The 21,630-nt window shown below is 39.2% G+C and overlaps 1 protein-coding gene across 2 annotated transcripts in view; it reads right to left on the bottom strand.

Annotated features, from left to right (window-relative positions):
• The window catches only part of Tmtc2 (transmembrane O-mannosyltransferase targeting cadherins 2), a 356,561-nt gene that overhangs the window by 171,676 nt on the left and 163,255 nt on the right, over positions 1-21,630 (bottom strand). For both annotated transcript variants that reach the window (XM_005068036.4, XM_021225985.1), the window contains exon 3: positions 361-1,189. In XM_005068036.4, the coding sequence (XP_005068093.1) occupies positions 361-1,189 (829 nt within the window). The remainder of the gene's footprint in view (positions 1-360; positions 1,190-21,630) is intronic.

Raw genomic sequence — 21,630 nt, 5'->3', positions numbered from 1 at the left:
TATATAAACTTGACTTTCATTCTACAATGAAAGAGACAATAATTAATATTTTAAAGGGCAGATGGTAAGCATTGTTATAAATTCTTATGACAGTCTTTATTTCCAGTCAATATAAGTTCTGATTCTTCCTTGGAAACATAAGCATGAACACTAGGAAACAGTTTCCTATTGCTAGCATGGAATGCTAAATATGTGTCTCAATTGGTTTTACACTCTGTCTCTACAAAAATAAGGAGGAAAGGTACAAGTTTCACATAAAAGGATCTCATCTGTAACACTGTGTTTTAAGGCAAGAAACAACACAATAAGAAAGCTGAAAGTGTAAAGTGTTCAGGCAAAAACATAAAAGGAAGCATTTACCTTTGGCTGGGTTTACTTTTATCCCTGACCTATACAGCATCTCCTCATTTTGCCAGTCTCCGTTCCTGACCGCAGTCTTGAGTCCATAGAAGACAATTAACGTTGCTGTAGCATAAAAAACCAGGCTCTTGAGAAACCTCCTTTGGACTTTGACATAAAGGGCTCGGGCACCCACTGTGATCAGAAGGCAGAAGCCCATACTGGGAATATATAATACTCGCTCTGCAATTACAAAGCCGACATAGAAAAACAGGTTCGTGGCAGGGATAAAAGGTATTATCAACAAAGATAAGGATAGAATAACAATGTTCTCAGTGGAAGGGAGCTGAGTTCTCTGTGATACGTTATTTTTAATGCCATTCTCTACTTTGGATGTAAAGCTGGGCTTAATGTCTGAGTTCCGGTACTCCATGTCTGCGTGGCAGCTATGGCCGTTTGCATTCTGTTTGCCATTTGTCACAGCTTTCCCATTGCACTCTCCTTCCGAGCTCGGATTCTTCAGACCACAGTAGGCGAGGAGGAGAAGTCCAGAATAGAAGGCCACTGTGTGAAGATTTCTCCAATCACAAACGGTTTTGAGAAGAGGCACAGCATCCATGGACCAATCAAAGCTCAGGGTGTCTGGGCAGAGCAACAGCCAGAGGTTCTTGGTAGGCAAGTAGAAGAAGGTGAGTGTGCGGGCCAGCAGGCTGTCCGAGTCAGCTGCAGGGTTGTCCGAGTTGGAAAAGCTTGGTGGTTTGTTTCCCATCCAGTACAACCGGGCACCCAACAGGCTGGTCCCCCAGAAAGTTAACAAGCTAATGCTGAGAAAGAGAGATAAGTTCTTCCTCTGAAAGCAAAAGAGAGGGACAAAAAGTCAACATCGTCGTCATGACTGCAACGTGAAAGTATTTCATTTAATATGCCGAGCTGAAATACGTTTATAAGGGGCACTTAAATAACAGCGTCGAGTCTCAAATGCACAACTTCATTTGCATCTCTTTTTAAACATGCTCAGGGAAATACTCATCTGAAAAATGACAGGAGTCCTAGTTTGTATACGGCTTTGCATAAATTGCTTCCCCTCCCTTTTTTTCCCATTCTAAAATATCAATGACCTCCATAAAATGAACTCAGTGTAAGGTCACGAGGAAAGGGCAGGGCTACAATCCCTGGCACTGTGTGACACACAGCAGCCACCCAATGGCTTTCCTTTGTAATTTCGGTTCCATAGAGAAAGCAAAGAGCAGTTATGTCTGCTCAGGTCTGAGACACCTGGGCCGTAAGCCACACGCATGCCAGTTTCCACATTACTGTCTTGAATCTCCAGGCAGGGAGTGTAAATCAGGGGTTCAAAGGCAGACTCCCACTGTCCCTACAGGAGTAACCGCCACGTCTAATCGCACTCCTCACGAGAATATTGTTTTCCAATGTTCACATTCTTTAAACTAACTTTTTTTTGTTGTTGTTTTTGTTTTTACGAGACAGGGTTTCTCTGTATTGTTTGGGAGGCTATCGGTCCAGCCTGGCCTCGAGCGCCCAGAGATCCGCCTGCCTCTGCCTCCCGAGTGCTGGGATTAAAGGCGTGTGCCACCACCGCCCGGCTAAACTAACTTTTAATAAAGGATTTCCTGAGTTTAAGAGAAAGAAGATCCCGAAAATGATTTCTCATCCATGTTCTTAATTTCCTGGCTAACTCTAACCAGAGTAAACACAGCTGAGTGGTAATACATTCTGACAATGTCAGCAATACAGAGGCTGAGGCTGGAGGGCCACAAGTTCAAGACCAGCTACAGCCACCCAGATCCTGTCAGTGATGTATCAAAGGGAGACATGCAGCCCAGCAGCAGTATTATTTGCTGAGCAAGTGCATGGCCCCGTGTTCAATCCCAGACAAGCAACAAGCCAAAGCTAAGTTCATAGAGGCAGCAGAGGACATGGGAGGGGTAGGTATCACAGCCCATGTTCTCATACACTCATTCTAGTACAATGGTAAGGTTTGAAAATGTGGAAATAAGTGGTACTATTAAGGGGATCCTGAATCAAAAAGTTAATATTAAAGTATTCCCAATAGAGGAACTTCCAAGGCTATGGGATTTCCTATCACGTTTGAGCTCCTGTCTGGGAACTTCCATGTCTCTGAGTGCCTTCTCCATGAATGTTATAAAAAGTGATAAAGAAAGTAAATTCTAATAAAAACTGAGTCTGTATGCTAATCTCTAGTCACTTACCTTTGAAATTTTCTGCATTTTCTAAGATCCTTAAAAGCTTTAATTCCTTTTTTGTTTCTTGGTTTTTTTCCTCCCTTTTTTTCTTTTTGATTTAAGTTAGAAACAAGTATGGTTCAGATGTCAATCCCAGCTCCCTCTCCCTCCCTCCTCCCTTTTGATAAGAGTTTCTCCTCCTACTTCTGGCTGTCCTGGAACTCATTCTGTAGGACAGGCAGTCCTTGAACTCACAGAGATCTGCCTGCCTCTGCCTCCCTAGTGCTGGGATTAGAGGTGTGTGCCGTGAATCCCTGGTGTGGCACCTGCTGTGCGGCCTGCATCCGAGAATGTAGCGAGGTTGTCGGGATAGATGACACAGAGACCGAGACCGGTCGGTTGCTTTAAGAAAAACTTTATGCTTCCCAAGTCAGCTTTAGGAGGAGATTCCAAGTCTGCTTAGGAGAGAGTAGTCTCTCCAAGAAAAAACCCTTCCCCTTTTTAAGGACTTCTGCCATCCATCTACATACAATTCTTTCCAGACTTCTCACCCTCCAGGCTGGTGGTTTAATCTCCAGCCCCAGAATCAGGGAGACACAGCAGGGGGGACAGGAAGAAGCATCTAGCCTCTAGCCGTAGGGGGTGTCAAAGTCATGGTGTTTCAGTGAGCAAGCCCTTATCTGAGCCCTATCAAGAGCTTTATAGCACTGCATTGTTTTCAGTAAACATTATCTCACAGCTGCCTGCTCCCAGGCCGAAGGGGAAGTGGGTTTCTGCTCAAGGTCTGGTGTCCCCACACCCTGGTGAAAGTTTTATTTTCTAATTTAATTCCTATAGTCTGGTTCATGCATAAATTCAAGGAAAAACTGCATTGAATCAAGTATTAATCGTTTTCTTTTTTGGGGGAGGAGTTGTGACAGGGTTTCTCTGTATTGTTTTGGAGGCTGTCCTGGAACTTGCTCTGTAGACCAAGTTGGTCTCAAACTCACAGAGATCCACCTGCCTCTGCCTCCCCAGTTCCGGGATTAAAGTCGTGTGCCACCAACGCCCCTTTGTTTTCTTTTTTTAAAGGCAGTTTTTCCATTGTCACTCGGGCTTGATCAATACCTCAAAATATTCCAGCCACAGATTTCTAATGTGAAGTTTATAGAGGGATTTTTCAGAATTACCAAGATGCAGGAAAAGCATACACTGGAAATAAACTAGGAATATAAAGTGTATAGTTAACAACTAAATACTAAATTAATAAGGCAACCAGGCCATAGATAAATAGATAAATGTGTGGGATGTATCTCAAAACATCAAAATGATCACTTCTCAACTAGACCACAAAGGGAAGGTAGTAAAGAGACCTTGGCCTGGTCATTGGCACTGGTACGTTTGAGGAGCCCTGTGATCCTCTCTGGGGAAAAAAAGAAAGGAAGGATGGAACTAGCCCATCTAACACAGTTCTCTTTAGGGCTCACAGGAAATTGCTCTTGAAGAACACAGCTTTAACGCAGTCTTCTGATCTCAGGTTTTCAGAGACAAAAACGAAAGCGAAAAGAAATATGTAAATCTCAATGAGACAAAAATGTAAACATTCTGCCTTGGAGTATTACACCCATCATGAGACTCATTTTTGGCAAACTAATGAGAATAAATTACTTAAGCACAAGGCTCATTTAATTCCAAATTAAGCCCTTGGCGATGATAGTGCTTCTAAGAATAAAGCTGATAAAAATCAGTTCCTTCAGTTAGCCCAAACAGAAGAAAGGCTCTCCAGACACGACAAACCATACACCAGATATTCTGTAGCCTCCGTTTATCACCGGAAGTCACTACTTCCCTTTTATCTGTAATACACATTATCTCTTCGCTCTCCTCTTGCCCCAAATAAGTCCCACTGGATCTTTACCACAAAGTGTGAATATAAACTCACCACGGTTTGAACATGCGACAAGAAAGAATGCATGCCTAAAAGTATAATCAGGAATTATTTCCTTCTATATTTTTGTGGTTAATCAAAGTTTTTTTTCTGTAATCGAGTTGTCCATGAAGGTAGTCTGTTTCACTTTAAAAGAAAAATGAGTTCCCCTGATAAAGAGCCTCTATATTCAAGATGATGAGTTTTTAAATTTTGTTTATTAGTATTATTTTTTTGCCATACTCAGAAGCATGTAAGATAGAAGTTTTCCAGCTGGTATTTTAAAAGATGCAAAGATAGTCAAAGAATGGTCTTAATCAGTTTTTGTGAGTAAGAATTTGAAGGTTGAGGTGATAAAACTTTTCTGTATTAAATTAGCGCTTTATTTATTCTGATTCTATAACACACAATAATGTTCCCCATTAAATTAAAAAACCAACAGAAGTCATTACAACATCAGCTAAGCATAGAATGTGGTATAATAAATCCATTATACAGTGAAATTCACCTATAGTAATTTATAGATTATAATTCACTAAACAGAAGGAGGCAGTGGACATTAAAATCTAAAAGGAGCATCACAGTTGGAATGTTTACTAATTTTACTTACATTCTCATTAAAATTTTGTTTATTCACATCTTAACTTATTGCTACCCTGTATCTGGATCTTTGCTTTGTAATTTAAAAGCAAAACAAACAAAAAACAGAGCTTCTTGGAAACGTGGAATGATTCTAGAGCTAGAATAGGAAATAGTCAAAAGAAGCTCAGAGCAACCTGTGCTCAGTACATACATAGGGTAACAGTGATGTCAAAAATCTCAAGGAAACCAGCTGGAGTAATCCAAACAAAGTGTTATGAGTCTATATGGTACATTTATCACGGATCTGCTTTTGTAAATGAATTCTAAGTAATTTATATGTATATTATACCTACAAAGAAGGGGAGTATAATTCTCTCTCACAACCTAAATGTGACCTGTGCTTAATGGCTTCCTTCCCATCACAGTATCAAAGTAGGAATTTTGGAAGGAAACTTCTTTAGTGTTGAGAAACCTTAGAAACCAGTCTCACAGATGTTCCAAGTCAACTCGAACGGTGATGTCATGCTGCAAGCATAAATCTTTGATATGATGTGACGAAACTGTCATTTTATAAATGCATTTTCCCTCAAAATTCAAAGCAGTCTAACTCGTTTCTAAAAGGCAAATACAAAATGAAGACAAAAGCCTACAAAACAGCTAACTAGGAATCTTCAAAACTAAAATATCAAAAGCAAAGTTTCAAAAACTGTCAAGATCAAGATCACAAGACTATGACAAATGTAATGTTTTCTCTGAGGTTTAAAGGGCAGGGTGGATGAATAAGTTATAGACATTTGTTACTATTCTATCTGTATATGAATGTAAAATGGTGTTGTCAGAGAAAATAATATATATATATTATATATATAGTATATATATTATTATATATATATAATATATATATATGAGGCTCTGGCTTTGCTTCTAGATTTTTATTTACTTATTTTTTGTAAACTTGTACCTACTCTTAAAATATCTATTTTTGAAAAAGTTGTAAAAGTTAAAGCTCCACAAAAACAAATGAAATTATAGAAATAGGCTTTGTTACTCCAGCCTCTAAAAGCTGTCAGCAACAGAAAACAAGCAACTTCAAATTAATGCTGCAGCAATTTTTTTTACTGGAATAAGTAGAATTCAGGTTCCCTGACCACAGCCGTTCATATGTATCAAACAAGGTGACAGTGGTTTTAAATCATATTTCAACTTACCCTGACACTCCATAGAATTTGCAGTGTATGATAGAACCCTAATCACAGGCAAATATCAGGGGAACTAGGCTTCTAACCCTATTGCTATGGTGTTTTCGTTGGCATAGTGACCCATTCTTCCTCATTAAGCTAACGTGGGGAAATCAAGCGGTTAGCAATTTCTTGTGTACCCATGGCAAGGCCCTTCTGCAGCTAACTATTTGCAACTGAAGGACCCAAAGAGTTCAATTAGTGGAACTGCACGGGTGTGCCACAGTCCCTAACCCAATGCAAGAATAGCAGGCTTGTGAATGCCAGCCACTTGAGTAATCTTGTTTAGCTTCAAATAAGAGGGTTAGCGCTTCCCACCAGGCAGCGCTATGGTCAAATCAGGTTAGCTACAAAACAATCCAGCCTTTATGAAGAAAATATTTGAAGAAAATACCCTCTGTCGCCTAAGAAACAACACTGACAAAAAAAACATGCTTCACATAAAAGTAACGAAACCTCTTATTAAAGACTCAAGACATTTGGGTTTGTATTAGACCCTTTCCATACATTTAAAAACATAAATAAATGGGAAATAACAAAATCAAAAGGGCTCACAATTAATTGAATTTGGGAAAGGAACGTCTATCTCCTCTCAACTTGGGAAACCCCTTGCAAATACGTTTGCAGTGCCAATGAATTAAACTGCAACATTTTTTTTTAAACTCTGTGTGGCTTCTGTGCCACAAACTACCCCATTATGAGATGCTTTCCAGTCTCATTAATGAGGTAAGCACGGGAGACCAGCATTTTGCAAACATAAAGAGACAAATTATAATGAGACTTAACTCAGTAGGGAGGCTGCCACACAGCCCTCTTCTCTCAAAGATATCCTAATAGACAGCTACTTAATGAGTGTGGGAGTTTTCCTATAGAAGTACAAAGGACGCCATATGCAAAAGAAAATTTTATACTTTATACATACAAATACTACTTAATATGCCCATCTACCTGATCACTGTTCTGAAGAACATAATTTCCAAGCTTTGATTTTTCATGTGACAATGCTACAAGTATACTTTTTCTTCTTCTAAAGATAGAGTAATCAATATCTAATGGGCAAATGACTTTGCTGTTTCTTACAAATAAAAATACAGGCTCTCGTTGGATGCCTCTTAAGCATCTTACGTAAACCTTATCTTTATCTAGTCAGTTTATAGAGTAACAGTGGTTATCTGGATTGGAGCAACTGAGGCAATCTGATTTTCTGAAAGAAGGTGTTCACATGGGAAAGCATCCGTTTTATCCGAGTCCACAATGAGTTAACAAGTAGAAGTTCCTGCACAGCTCTTTGGCACTTAGTGGGACATCAGGGTCATTAGTCTTTCCCAGAAGACTTGGGCAGAACTGGAAAACACAGAGCCACTGAGGACAGGTGATGCAGATAACTAAGCAAAGAGTGGGCTGCCACTTCGTCGCCACCCCCAGCTGAACAAAACAGAATAAAGGAAGGGTTATGATAAATCTTCAGGGACATCAAAGGAACAAAGGGTGACCAGATTCCAGCTCACAGAAAATAAAGTGTGAACCATATGGTTTGTTCTCTTGGATACTGAAAATGTATTAGGAGCAGCAAAGGCAGTGGACCTGTGGTGACCTTGGCTAGTGATTTCAGAGAATGCCTTGAAAACAAAAACTACAGCTGGGCGTTGTTGGCGCACAACTTTAATCCCAGCACTTGGGAGGCAGAGGCAGGCAGATCTCTGTGAGTTCCAGACCAGCCTGGTCTACTGAGCGAGTTCCAGGACAGGCTCCAAAACAATACAGAAAAACCCTGTCTCGAAAAACAAAACAACAACAACAAAAATATGTCTAGCTACCCATGGATAATCTGGGAAACGACTAAACAATAATTTGCAGGAAAGCATGGGTATCCTTCAGACAGAGGCATCATGCTATTCTGGCTGTGGTGCTTTCAAAGGCTCCAATAGTCATCCTAGGTAATAATATTTATATTATGAATAAATGCGATCAAATCCCCAGAGCATGAACATGCACTTCAGTGTCTTCCACTAGTTAGACCTAATCGTGAATAGTAAGCTATACATTACATTCCCTCACTACATATAGTACTTACATGTTTCACTTTTATATAGCAATAGGAAATATTAATATAGCTGCCAAGTGGCAATGGGACAGATGTTTAGATAATGAAAAACGGTTGACATTCAAGTTTCATTCTGATAGCATCTCCAAGGATGTTTTTGGTTTGTTTTTTGTTTTGGGGGTTTTGTTTTTGTTTTTGGCCAGAGGAACATGGCAATACACATTTTTTGGAGCCTGTTCCTGATAGCACCTCAATGGATGGAATCTCCCTGTAACTGCTGTACACCCAATTCCTCTCCTTTGCTTTTTCTGAGGTCCAATTCAAATTTAATCTCATACTCATTTGCAAAGTCCTATACGGAAATTTTAACATTCAGAAAACTCAGAGGCAAACTTCCCTGAAGATGTGGAAACAGAAAACTTGAAAACTCTAAGATTCCTCTTACGGTTGATGCTTTGACCATAATTTGAATGAGACTTCAGTGCTGTCGTGAAACTTCACTATTTCACATTAACTAAAAAAAGAATCCAGCACTTATTAAATACCTATTTTTAGGGCCATTAAAACCCCTGCTTTTAATCTTTCTTTTTAATCATAACTTCAGAGCTATCATTAAAGTACTAGATTTCAAGTGATTTCAGATTGAGATAAAACTTAGCATTTCATCACTAAGATACACCTTTTTTTAAAAATATTATCAATTAAAAACCCCAGAATAAAATGAGATTTACCGACTAAGTCTCTCATTAATGTTCAAGACATATTTGGATAATTCTTTTAGCCTGATACAGCTCCAATTAGCACTAATCGTTGCCATGCCCTAATTATTTAAAATTAAATAAACTGAACTTACACGTGCAAACATTTTGCAAATCACCCCACATCCACTTCTCTTTTCAAGTTAACTCATAAGATTAGACAACTTGTTTTAATAGATTATTATCACTGGATTAAGGCCAGAGAGCATTTGTATAATAGGAATTCTGTCTGCTTTGACAGTTGTGGTAGTGGACGCTCTCCGACTGAACTGTCAATCATTTCTTGACTGGCTCACAGCCCTTAGAACCCTACTGAGAGACAAGCATGAAGTTTTGCCAGGTACATGACTGACACTCCGTTAGTTTGGATTAAGCAAAAGGGAAAGAGGAGTGGAAGGAATCCGTTTTTTAAAACCTTACTGGAACCTATTTACCTAAATGAACTCTTGTTCAAAACCCTTAGTTTCCGGATCTCCTGTGCCGTGCCTAGCTGGGCACCTTCAGTTCAACAATATTCAGAAGTACAAACGTTTTCCCCAATTCATGCCAGGATCAAGTCAAACAAGAACAAAGGGTGAAAACATTACCATTGTGATATAAATTCTGATTATGATCATGAAAATGAGTAGGTATACTGGTCCTAGCCCAAGCAGCATTAGCAGGAAATTTTATTCTTGCATCAGTTTCCATGACGACTATTAAACTAAACATGCCTGAAATTTTACAGGATGGATTGTATTTCTGAAATCCATTTTTGTTTTATTTTGTACCAGTTTTTAAATCAACCGGTACTTTTAACAATGGAAACTAACGTAGCTCAACCGATTGATATGTTAAAGGGAATACAAATTAAATTCTATCATATTGTTCAGGGAGAACCAGATATTATGAGGAAAGGAAGAATCGTACATAAATGGCTAATGAAGCCAAACACCTGTTAAGTTATTTTACACCTCCCAGATGATGTCCTGGCATCTAGTAGAGACAGGCGTGCCTAGATAACATCCCATTCTGTAATTGTATCTCACTGTGGGAAGTGGTGGCAATTATTAGTAGTAACAACACTAATTATGAATATTTATTAAAAATTTTGCACAGTGTATTTATATAGACAATATCTAGCAATTCTTTTAGAAACACTTGCATTTGTCAACTTTGTGAATTAGTCTTTTCATGAAAAGGCAGATGGCACTCAAGTTACGCAAGGTTAAACGTGTTACAGAGTTCCACAGCTAACTGGTAGAAGGAAAGATCTCAAAACCAGGGCTGGAGAGATGGCACAGTGGTTATAAGCACTGACTGATCTTGCAAATGACTTAGGTTCAACTCCCAGCACCCACATGGTGGCTCACAGCCACCTGTAACTCCTGTTCCAGGGGATCTGATGCCCTCTTCCGACCTCTACAGGGACCTCCACAAGGCAAACAGACATACACATAGAGAAAGCATTCATATAATAGAATAAATAATAATTAAAAATATTTCCAAACCATGCCCTTCCGTTCTAAGTCCAGAGATGTCTTATTTAACCACCAAAGCAATAAGTTCATACTTTATCCTTAACATCTCTGTTTTTCCAAACTCCTCAGACTACATTCTCTTTCTCTGGCTTGAAGGTAGTATTATCTGACAAAAAAAAACTCTATCTTTAACTATGCAATTGCAAAATCCCTTTGAGTCGTATTTTCTTAGTATTCAAAACTTCAAATTACCTAAAATACTACTGTCATTTTTCTAGGTAGCAACCTAATTCATATATTTAGACCTAAAGCTGCCAATATCCTGCCATTCACCCTCATCTCCAGAACAAACTTCACTTCCCCAGGCTATATTAATCTCTGCTTTCTCCAAACTCTGCACGTTTAAATTTACACCACTTAAATGAAAGATACCAAATAATATAAGGTCAAGTCTTTAGTTATTACAAGGTCCAAAGTGACAATAAGCATATAATCTTATTATCACTTTCTTACAGAAACAAATCTCACTGCTCCCACAAGAATAGCCGTTCTGTAAGGGGGAGAACTTCCTTTCAATCGTCTTTTATACTGTGTGGAGTAACTAGGCAAGGACGGGCCCATAGGAGGCATGTAGCACAAGATGAATGAGTGTACAAATGCTAGAGTTAACGAACACACAACATTAAAGGAAACAGTTTAGACAGAGACTGAGAGCAAGTGTAGATCTGTTGGAATCCAAAGATGATGACAAAAATCCCAATTCAACGTCTATGGTCTATGTTGCTACAACAAAGCAACATACATTAATTATTCTACTTTTTCTTGGCTGTGACTACCCAAAAATATTAAATATAAAATATTGCAAGGAAATTCGCAAGGTATAAATTAGAACTATTGACCTCTAGTCATTAATGGTCAATGTGCTTATTAGAATGTTTACAAACATCAGTATTTATGCTGAAGTTCATTTTATTTTCCTTAATATATTCCACAAATAATGAGGCCTGTTTTTTAATATGTCAAAAAAAAGTATTAAAGGGTCTCTTCAAAAAGGTAAAAGTTCTTGGTTTAATGAGAAAAAAAAATGTATACTGTGGTTTAAGTTCAACGATAAGCTTGAATCTTTTACCCATGAAATTGTAGAGAGGAAATGAGATTTGTATACGTTCTGATGTTACCAACCAAAATGGCAAAAGCCAGGGCCACGGTACAAGGAACACTTCCTTAAAGTGGAAAGGTCACTATGTGTGGGATGTATCTAGAAACAACAATATGGTTTGTTACCGTCTGTGATTTCAGGCAAACCCCACAGGTCTCATAACTTATCACCTGTTGACAGGGGAGATGATTGTTAAAGTGACCATGCTTGGCAGATCCTACAGCCCTGTTTCCTTATCTTACAAATTAGATATATCAGTTTCTTTAACATTTTGTTATTTTCCCTTTAGTGGGTATTGTATTAGCTTGGGATATAAAAACAAGAAAACATGAAAGTGCCTTTACTAGATAAATCCCACCCCCCTACTGAAGAAATAATTTCTAATATATTTTAAATATACTGAAACTCTAAAGCTGAACTAACTTCCTAAACTATATACTTAGTCACTGAAGGAGGGGGGGATGTGTTGCTTTATTGCTTGGTTAATTCCCTGGGGGAACAGGAACAAACACCTGCTCCCCAAAGACAGATCTACAGAAGACCAAGGTGATGCATAACTTGGGGAACAAAGAATTGTTTTGGCTCCAGGCTTCAAAGGTTGTGGTTCATGGTCATGAAACTCTAAGCATGTAGGCCTAACCTCAACATCATGGCAAGAATGACATAGTACAGCAGAGAAACTCATCCCATGACATCTAGGAAGAAGGAAGAGAGAGAGTGGACCGGTATAAAGTACCCATTCCAAGGCATTGCCATGCTACCTGGCTCCTGAGGCATGGCTCCACCTCACAGACAATTCAGCTAGAGACTGAATGGAATAGCTTGTGATAAAGCTGGGGGCCTCATAATCTAATTAAGCCTCCATGGCACCCCTGTTGGGAACCAAGGCTTCAACCCATAGCCTTCTGGTGGCACACTTCAAAACCAGGCCCAAGCCAGGACTAGGTCAAGCTCAAGTTGAGATTTGTAGATAAATAATTCTTTCATTTTTATTCAAATTTCCTTTCCAAATTCCAAAAGTTCTAATGCTATTAAACTACCCCAATTCTTCTATTTTGCAGCTGCTGTGAACTCCAGGTGGTGAGCTGATCCTGGAAATTAACTACTGCTCATTTGGATTTTAGAGGGAAGTCATTAAGGAAGTTTACTTTGATTGTTTCGATTACATTCAGAATCCCCAGATGAAACTTTGTGCTCAATTCAGAGTTAACTCATTTTCACAACTATAGAAACTGATGGAGATTCTAATATAAAGTGTGATCCCCTAAGAACCTGAAAAAACCTGAACCAAGAAAACAAAGGTTTGAGGGCTTAGTATAGCCTGGACAAACTCTAGTGCTCTAAGTCCTCAACTATTATAGCAAGAAGAGAAAGACAAAGCCTCATTTGTTAATTTTAATTACAAATTTAAAACTAAGTACACCCTCTCAGCACACATGTTAAAAACCCAGATGTAATTTTAAAATGAATGTATGTAAATGTCCTTTGTAAGAGGCGTGTAGCGTGTGTGAAATGGAATGATGCACATCGCTGAACTTGATTTCTTGGGAGAGTCCAATGGCTAACACATGTTGGTTTATCGACCCCGTTACTAGAAAGATCAAATGTCTGCAAACTGCAGCCCGAACACAGCGATTCCCATTCGTTGGTGGTGTCACCAACCTCAGCTCTGGCTCTCAGGGCAGAAGACACAAACAAGTGGTTTCTGCCAGAAAAGAGTCACAAATACCGGAGACTCTGCAATGAGTATGGTGAGTTTGTTGCTCATGTTAATATTATTTCCTTGGTTAGCTTTAAAAAGTGCAATAGATCCGGGCGTTGGTGGCACACGCCTTTAATCCCAGCACTCAGGAGGCAGAGGCAGGCAGATCTCTGTGAGTTCGAGACCAGCCTGGTCTACAGAGTGAGTTCCAGGACAGTCCAAAACAATACAGAGAAACCCTGTCTCGAAAAACCTAAATAAATAAAAATAAAATAAAAAGTGCAATAGATAGAGGAAAATTAATTACAGCACTTGTGAAGACTTTCATATTTTTAAAATGTGCAATAGTTTTCATATTTTTACCGTTTTTTACGTTTACACTGTTTTGTAAGAGAATAAGAGATTAAAGTCAACTTCTGATAATAAAATAACACACCTCATGTAAAAATGACTCATTCATTAAGTATTAGAAAGTGAGAACCCCTCATAAGAGATTACATTTCAGACAACCTGTCAAGTTTTAAATCTACCGAAGACAATGGAATGGACAACATCATCATGATAAAATGGACACGCGGGACTCTCCTTTTAAACACAAATGTGTTGTTCTGGAACACACAGCTCTCCAGCTCACAGATCATACCTGGTTTTCACAAAACTTTATTATAGGTCTAGGGATACGGTTCAGTTCGTAAAGTGTTTGCTAACCACGCACACCACCTTGGGTTTGGTCCCCAGCACAGGGAAAATCAAGTGAGCAGCACAACCCTGGAACCTCAGCCTGGGAAAGGAGGAAAATCACAAGTTAAAGGCCATCCTTTGCTGGCCACATAGCAAGTTTGAGGCTGACCTGGGATGAAGGACAATGTCTTAAGGCAGTGGGGGGTGAGGGACCAACAAAAACATTATTGGAATATTTCAGGATCCAAAATTGTGTTCCTGGAAATGGTAATGTAATATCTGCGAATGAAATATATCTTTCCAGTCTGTTTCAAAGACAAATGAAGCTATAATTTTACAAAAGAAACCCACTAAAATTATTTTAAAACTGATTTTAAAAAAACCAGAATGATATATCATTTGTCTTTGAGGCCTCCTCAAGCATGTTCCTATCAGGAAAATACTGTCTTGGAGAGGTTAAATGACTTGTTGAAAATTACACAATTAGGTAAAGGCAAAGTCTGTGTGACAGGCAGGGCTCCTGATTAGAACTGTAGGGTTCATGTCATTATGCCATATGGCCACATTTTTCCCAGCATGTTTCCTTTATCTCAGAAATCACAACTTCTCTCAAATGCCTAACATTTTTCAGAGGCTTTTTCATGATTAATCTAGGAAAAAAAAAGACACAGCTGGATGCAGAGGTACAAGTCCAAATGACCTTTATATAAATCTGATGTAAATCAGCTAATGTCTTTATGGTATATTAAACTTTTATAGACTCGTTCTGCCATAATTACCTTGATGTTATTGCTCTTTTAAAGTTACGCAGAAGTGCATTTGAGTCCCAGAAGGTAGCTTGGCCATATCTTAGGGTGGCCATTGCATTAAAGACATAAAGAAACAGCCTAAATTCCACTTTTTCATAAGTGTGTTTAGCTTGCCTGAAAATATGCTTTCTTTTTTTGCAACTAGGTAACAAAATGGAAATGTTATCCCAGATTTTTCTAACACGTTTCTTCTTTGACAACAGAACACCAAGTCACAGCTTTTTAAAAGCCAGTTTGTATCTGAAATGCAATCTAATTACTGCAGCACATACACGACACATGTAAAACAAATGCATGAAGAAAAGCAAGAGGCACTCGCTCTTTCATGTTTACACTGAAAGCCACTGACACTCCTTGCAAAACCAAGGGCTACAGGCACCAAATACACACAGCCAGGAGAGCCAATCAAATACTGACATAAGATTCCTCCTCTAGAAAATTGTATTTATATGGGAGCCCACAATTTATCATTGTTTTGTAAAAACAAATTAAGGATCCAAGCATTCTGACCCATACACAACCCCTGAAAGAAAACTTGGATTACTCAAACTCCATAACGAATTTGTTAAACAATAAATAAGACAGCCAAGCGTATCAGAGGCACAAGTGAGCGCACAGGCATTTCACTGAGACTCTAAGCAGGTTTACTGACCAGCATTGTTTGAGGTCAAAACTTTTCCCAACAGGCCTCATTAGAATTTAAAAGTCAAACAAGAACAAACACAGAATCCTACATCTATGAAACAGCGATAACTGCAAGTCCAAAATTCCTACCCTTAACTGCATTTCAAGATTAAGGCAATTGTGCAAAGGCTCAGAATTGCGCTCAAAGCCAATAACTGGCTATTTAATTAGAGCAATTTGATGGCATTATGAATTATATCCCGTTAAAACTAATAAGAGCAAACAAAACAGGCCTGGCGTGAATTAGCACAAAGCGACCTATAGCTTTCATTTCATTTACTGTAAACATTAGCATATTCCCTCATGGCAAGAGTAAATGTTTCTTACTATAAAGTTGCATAGCTCAGTTTATACACTCTATTATGGTATTTGAGTAGTACTTTTAAATGAGAATCATATCTAGCCTCCTAAGTTTTACATATGAAGTAAGGGAAGGCGCACTGTTTTAAATAAAGATATACAGAAAAGTATTCTTTGTGTGAACAGGAGCCATGGCTTGCATGAAGGACACCAAGAAAAGAAGGCCCTCTAAGTCAACAGGACCCGTGCCCTTATGAGCTCACAGACACTGGGACAGCAGGCACAGGGCCTACGAGGGGCTGCAGCTGTTGGGGTCCTAGAGCTGAAAGGAGAAGTGGGCACCTGCCCTCATGCCTAACTCAGACACACTCTCTGATTGATAACCGTCTGCAAATGAGAATTTAGTTTCCCTCAAGGGAGTCTAATTGGGAAACAAAGGATTTCTAAGGGAAGGCTGCATGCCCAGGAGCAGAGTGCCAACAGCAAATAAGATCAATGGCATCTTTGGAAGCTCCTTGTCTTATAAATGTCCTGTCAGGGCACTTTTTATTTTAATGTCTTATTGTTTTTAGTTTGGTTTTATTTATATTTCTTTTTCTTCTCTTTGCCACACAGATCCTTTGAGCAGACTTCCTGGCTTCCAGATTTGAGTTTTTATGGGATTCTTGAGTGTGTGAACAAGCGGGCCTCTGACTCATGCCTTCTCTTGAGCTTTTTTCCTTCTGTTTGTTTGTCCAATACCGATGTGTCAGCATTTGTTTTATCTTATATTTTATTTTATTATTGTCGAATTGAAGCCTGTTTTCTAATGAGAGACAGAAAACGGGGTGGATTTGGTTGGGAGGGGAGTGGGGGGAGGAGCTTGGAGGTGCAGATGGAGAGAAAAACATAATCAGGATACAATATGTGAGGAAAAAGTCTATTTTCAGTAAGAAATAGAGGAGGGAGGGAGGGAGGGAACACAAACTACTATTATAGAGAACTGTTATTGTAGAGAAGCTGCTTTCAGACTCATCACAACTGTATAACTTACAAAGACACATAGACACAGAATATACACACACACAATTCAAAACAAAGTAAATCTTTTTAAAGTATTCTTTACAAAGCACACTAAATGGGATTCTCCACGGCACACACACTATTTGCATCTCAACACTGCTATAATATTGGGGGAAGCGATAAGCAAATGGCACCTTGGAGTGGTAAGTAGTTTCCAGGGACTTGCTATCCAGCCTGTCTAGCCCAAACAGCAAACTCCAGGGTACGTGAGCACTCTGTCTCAAATAAATAGGAGTGGAATGGAGGCAAACATTAGAAATTGATCTCTGGCTCCCACGTGGAGACATGCATCCATGTACATGGATTTGAACACATGTGTGCACATATGCATAAACTACACACACACACACACACACAAGAAATGATGATAAATCGGTCATCTAAAGGCATTGAATGTTTAAAAAAGAAAACTAGTACCTGAGTCAAAGCCAAATAAATGGTAATTAAAGAATAAAATTAGGAGTGATGATGCATGTTTTAACTCCAGCATCTGGAAGGCAAAGGCAGAAGGCTCACTGTGAGTTTGAAAACAGGCTGGTATACATAGTGAATTCAAGGCCAGCTACATAGGAGATCCTGTCTGCTCCCTCCCTGACACACACACACAACACACACTTATGAGATGTTTAGATGCCATAAGGGCTCTCCTCTAATCAGACTAAATGTGTTTGCCTAACATTTGTGTTTCTCTAGCATTTTATATGGGGTTTGTCAGTACTTAGTGCAGAGTACATAGAAGTTACTATAGATACACGCAGTTATTGTCTACTACAGGTAGGTGTTGGGATAAAATACTACCCCCACCTTTACATTTTTATCACCCATAAAATGATCTATTGGATGTGGAAGAACAGACTCTTTATATTTAAATGCAATATAGGTAAATAACACTGATCCCAATGCCTAATTTTTTTTTCATAATACCATTTAGATCTACCATTTTCACTAAAATTGAGCAAGAATAATGCAATAGAAAGCCCATGAGCTTTGGAGGGTGAAAATTTCGCATGAAACTCTTCTTCACTATGCAAAATCTGTGAATTTGTTGACAAATTACTTCACACCAATAAGGTTCTGGTCTCTATCTCTATCTGTGCATTAGGTGAATAGTATATATTCTAACACAAAGTAGCACACAGTCAGCCGAATGGTGGTTTTACTATGGCAGCCAGCTCTGTATATATGCAAATGGATGCTAATGAATTTAGAGTGGTTATTTCCCTTCCTTTAAAAACAATGTAGATGTAAGTGCCTCCTTGGAGAAGATTACACTGCAGAGTGCAAATGAAGCAGAGACTACAAATTATCCTGTTCAAGAACCAGAAACTTCAGACTGCTGCTTTGACAAGTTCAATTCAGCACTTTCTTCCAGAAGCCAAGACCATTTTCCAAATGGGACATCCATGTTTTCGTCTTCCTTGCTATTTTACCTCTAAAATACACTCATTCGGTGTCAATCTTGTGCTTTGCAGATAAAAAGAAATTAGAGTCACACATTATGATCAAAGAAATTTTGTAAACCCTGAAGAGTCAATGTTGTGGAAATTACTTTCAGTATATAAAGATGTGTTGAATTTGTTTATGTTGCATTTCTTCAAAGATGTTAAGAATTTGTTTACTTATGTAAAGATGTGTTGCATTTGATTCTCCTTTCCTGCCTAATGCACCTGACTGGCCTAATAAAAAGCTGAATTGTCAATAGCTACGCAGGTGGGGGATAGGCAGGACCAGCAGACAGACAGAATAAATAGAAGGAGGAATCTAGGTTCAAGAGACACGAAGAATGAAGAGAACAAGGGGGAAAGAGAGGAACAGGCCTGGGAAGAATAGAAGAGACAGTCTATCAAATAACTATATCTGCACCAATCTGAATCTCAGCACCATCATAGGAAGAGACGTGTATTGTGGGGTGAACAAAGTCAAATAAAAAACCAAATAGAATTTGAATAAAAGGCATGCTTTGTATTAAGCCCATGACAGCTACTAAGTAAATACACTATTTGCCAGTGGATTTAAGTTACGCTGGAGCACCAGGGTGCAGAAAAAGAAGCTAAGACTCCTAGTGCACCTAGTATGAGAAGGAAAAACCAGGAGCCGAGAAGAACTAAACAAGGACAAGCCATAACCACCCATGTCACATGGAACAGAAGTCAGGAGTTACCAATACTGTAAGGAAACCTATAAGACAGTTTCCTTGGGTTTTATGATTTGTTTTTTTACTGGCAGAATTGCAATTAGTGATGGCCTAAAATGATAGCTACATGGAGTTCTGTTAACTCATCTCAAATCTAGCTGAAGACAAAATGGCTGGTTGGAATCTTCCATAGTAACAAGTCTTCAACTATTAAAAGAGAAGAAGGAAGATATTTATTGCCAAAAGCACTAGACCTGAATAGGACATGAAGATTATTCACTGTTTCTAATCTTAGCTACCCAAAGACCAACCTTCTGTGGACCAAAAATCTGCCAAGAGAGGGGGTGACAGGTAGAGGTATAGGCTTTAATATTCCTCTCCTGTCATTAAACCTTTTGTTTTAATGAAAATTATATTAAATTTAATAATATTGTGTGGGAGTCTCACTGTCCAAAAGTGCTTCTGAATATAGCCATTCATCAAAATAATTGAGCACTTATAAGTTTTTCCATTAGGATCCCCACTAGCACTCCTTCCAACCTTTGAAAAACAAACAAAATTAAAGAGATCATATTTCCTTATTCAGGAGCATTCAGGTTCATGCCATAATCTCTGGTTTAAAACAGTTTATCCACGAAATAGCTAGTGACCATTCAAATTTGATATAATCAATAAAACTCATGATGAATCCTGTAGTCTTTTCTAAAACACAGTCATCCATCCCTACCCTCATATAGCATGTTCCTTAAATATGAATTTTAAATGAGTTTCCTCAAGTCATTAGGTTTATCTCAGCAAGCCATAACGTTCTACTGAAACTTAAGTTCCTGCAAAAGGAATTTCATTTGAATAATGTAACATTTTTAACGTGTCCCATGTATTTGGAGAAGTTTTCCACCAACTAGAAACTACCATGGCTCTACACACCGATGCCTCTGCCTCCCAAGCCCTCCCTGTGAGGTGAAGAAATCAAGTCAAAGCCTGAACATCTGCAACAAAAGGCAGCTTCAAAGCCTCAGTGAAAGGGTCTGATATAATGAAGAGTCTGAAATCAGCTGCTACAACATAACCTGGCAGGTTGGGGAAGAGTAAGAGCAGAAAAGAGATTAGCATTCACCTCCAGGTGATAATGCTCCTTGCCTTCCCTCAAAAGAATGAGACTAGAAGGCTGTGAGCTCCTGCAACCCCCCCCCAACTAATTTTCCTGCCTATAAGCCTGGCTGGAAAGAAAATAGAGAAGAAAGAGGATGCTGGGGGGTTGAACAGAGAACTGGAAAGCCTGGATCCTTTTCATATGTAGAAGCAACAGCACCCTCCTGAGCCTGAAAGGGAAAAATCAGGCTACAAAATTGAGAGATAAGGACAAGATGCTCACAACAGAGGGAAGTCAAACACTGACAATGACATGACATGTCTACTTATTTTCAGTCAAATAAAAAAAACCAAACAACTATCAAATTATGGTGTTCACAATGATCCCTGATCCCTGAAAGGTGCTTTCCTTTCAGTCCTTGGCCACGGGAAACAGGAGGGCAAGCTCTCCACTCTAGTTACTGTCAGTTCAGCATCCATCCCAGTAACTCTAACCATGAGGTTCGAAAATGGTCAAGGCCGTGTGTATCAACCAACCACTCCACAAAATAGCAAATAAACCATTCATAAATACATAGATGCTAGGGGAAATGACAACATCTATTGTATTAGTTACCTGTGTGCATGTGTGTGTGTGATATGCATGCATGCGTGTGCATGTGTGCCCCGTCATTCATGCATGGTCTCCTGGAAGACGGTGGGTAAAACTGGGTGTATTCCTCTGTTGCTCCTCCCTTATTTTTCTGAGATAGTGTGTCTCACTGAACCTGAACTTTGCTGACTTAGCTAGGCTGGATGGCCAGCAAGCACCTGGTATCTATCGCTGTGCTTCCCAGCACCAGGATTACAGCTGCCCACCTTTTACACGGCTGCTATGGATCCAAATCCAGGTCCTCCTCCTTGTGTGGCTAACACTTTACCCAACGAGCCATCCTGCCGTCCCTACTATTAGTTACTCTGGACCATCGTAACAGAAAAACTGGAAGAAGAGGCAAGGAAGAATGTACTTTGTTTCACAGCTTCAGGGGTAGTGGTTTGAAGAAAATTGATCCCCTAGGTTTATACATTTGAATGCTCAATCACCAGGAAGCAGAACTATTTGAGAAGAATTAGTAGGTGAGGCTTTGTTGGGGCAAGTGTGCTTGTGGGGGTGGGCTTGGGGGTTCCAAAAGCCCACACCCAGTCCAGGGTGTCTTCCCCTCTTCCTCCCTTCCTCCCCTGGGGCCCCCTCCTCCTCTATGGATCAGATTGTAGCTTTCAGCTACTTCTCCTGCACTGTGCCTGTATGTGTGCTGCCGTGGTAAAGTACTAATACTTTGAAACTGCATGCAATCCCCAAATTAAATGTTTTCTTTTTCCTTTTTTTTGAGACGGGGTTTCTCGATATTGTTTTGGAACTTTTTCTGTAGAACAGCTGACCTCAAACTCAACGTCTGGCTCTCAATGTTTTCTAAGAGTTGCCTTGGCCAAGGTGTC

Source organism: Mesocricetus auratus, unplaced genomic scaffold (genome assembly GCF_017639785.1).
Source record: "Mesocricetus auratus isolate SY011 unplaced genomic scaffold, BCM_Maur_2.0 Super-Scaffold_100011, whole genome shotgun sequence".
In the NCBI taxonomy this organism is placed as follows: Eukaryota; Metazoa; Chordata; class Mammalia; order Rodentia; family Cricetidae; genus Mesocricetus; species Mesocricetus auratus.
The sequence above is the reverse complement of the archived record's forward strand: the minus strand, read 5'-3'. Positions and strand labels throughout refer to the sequence as shown.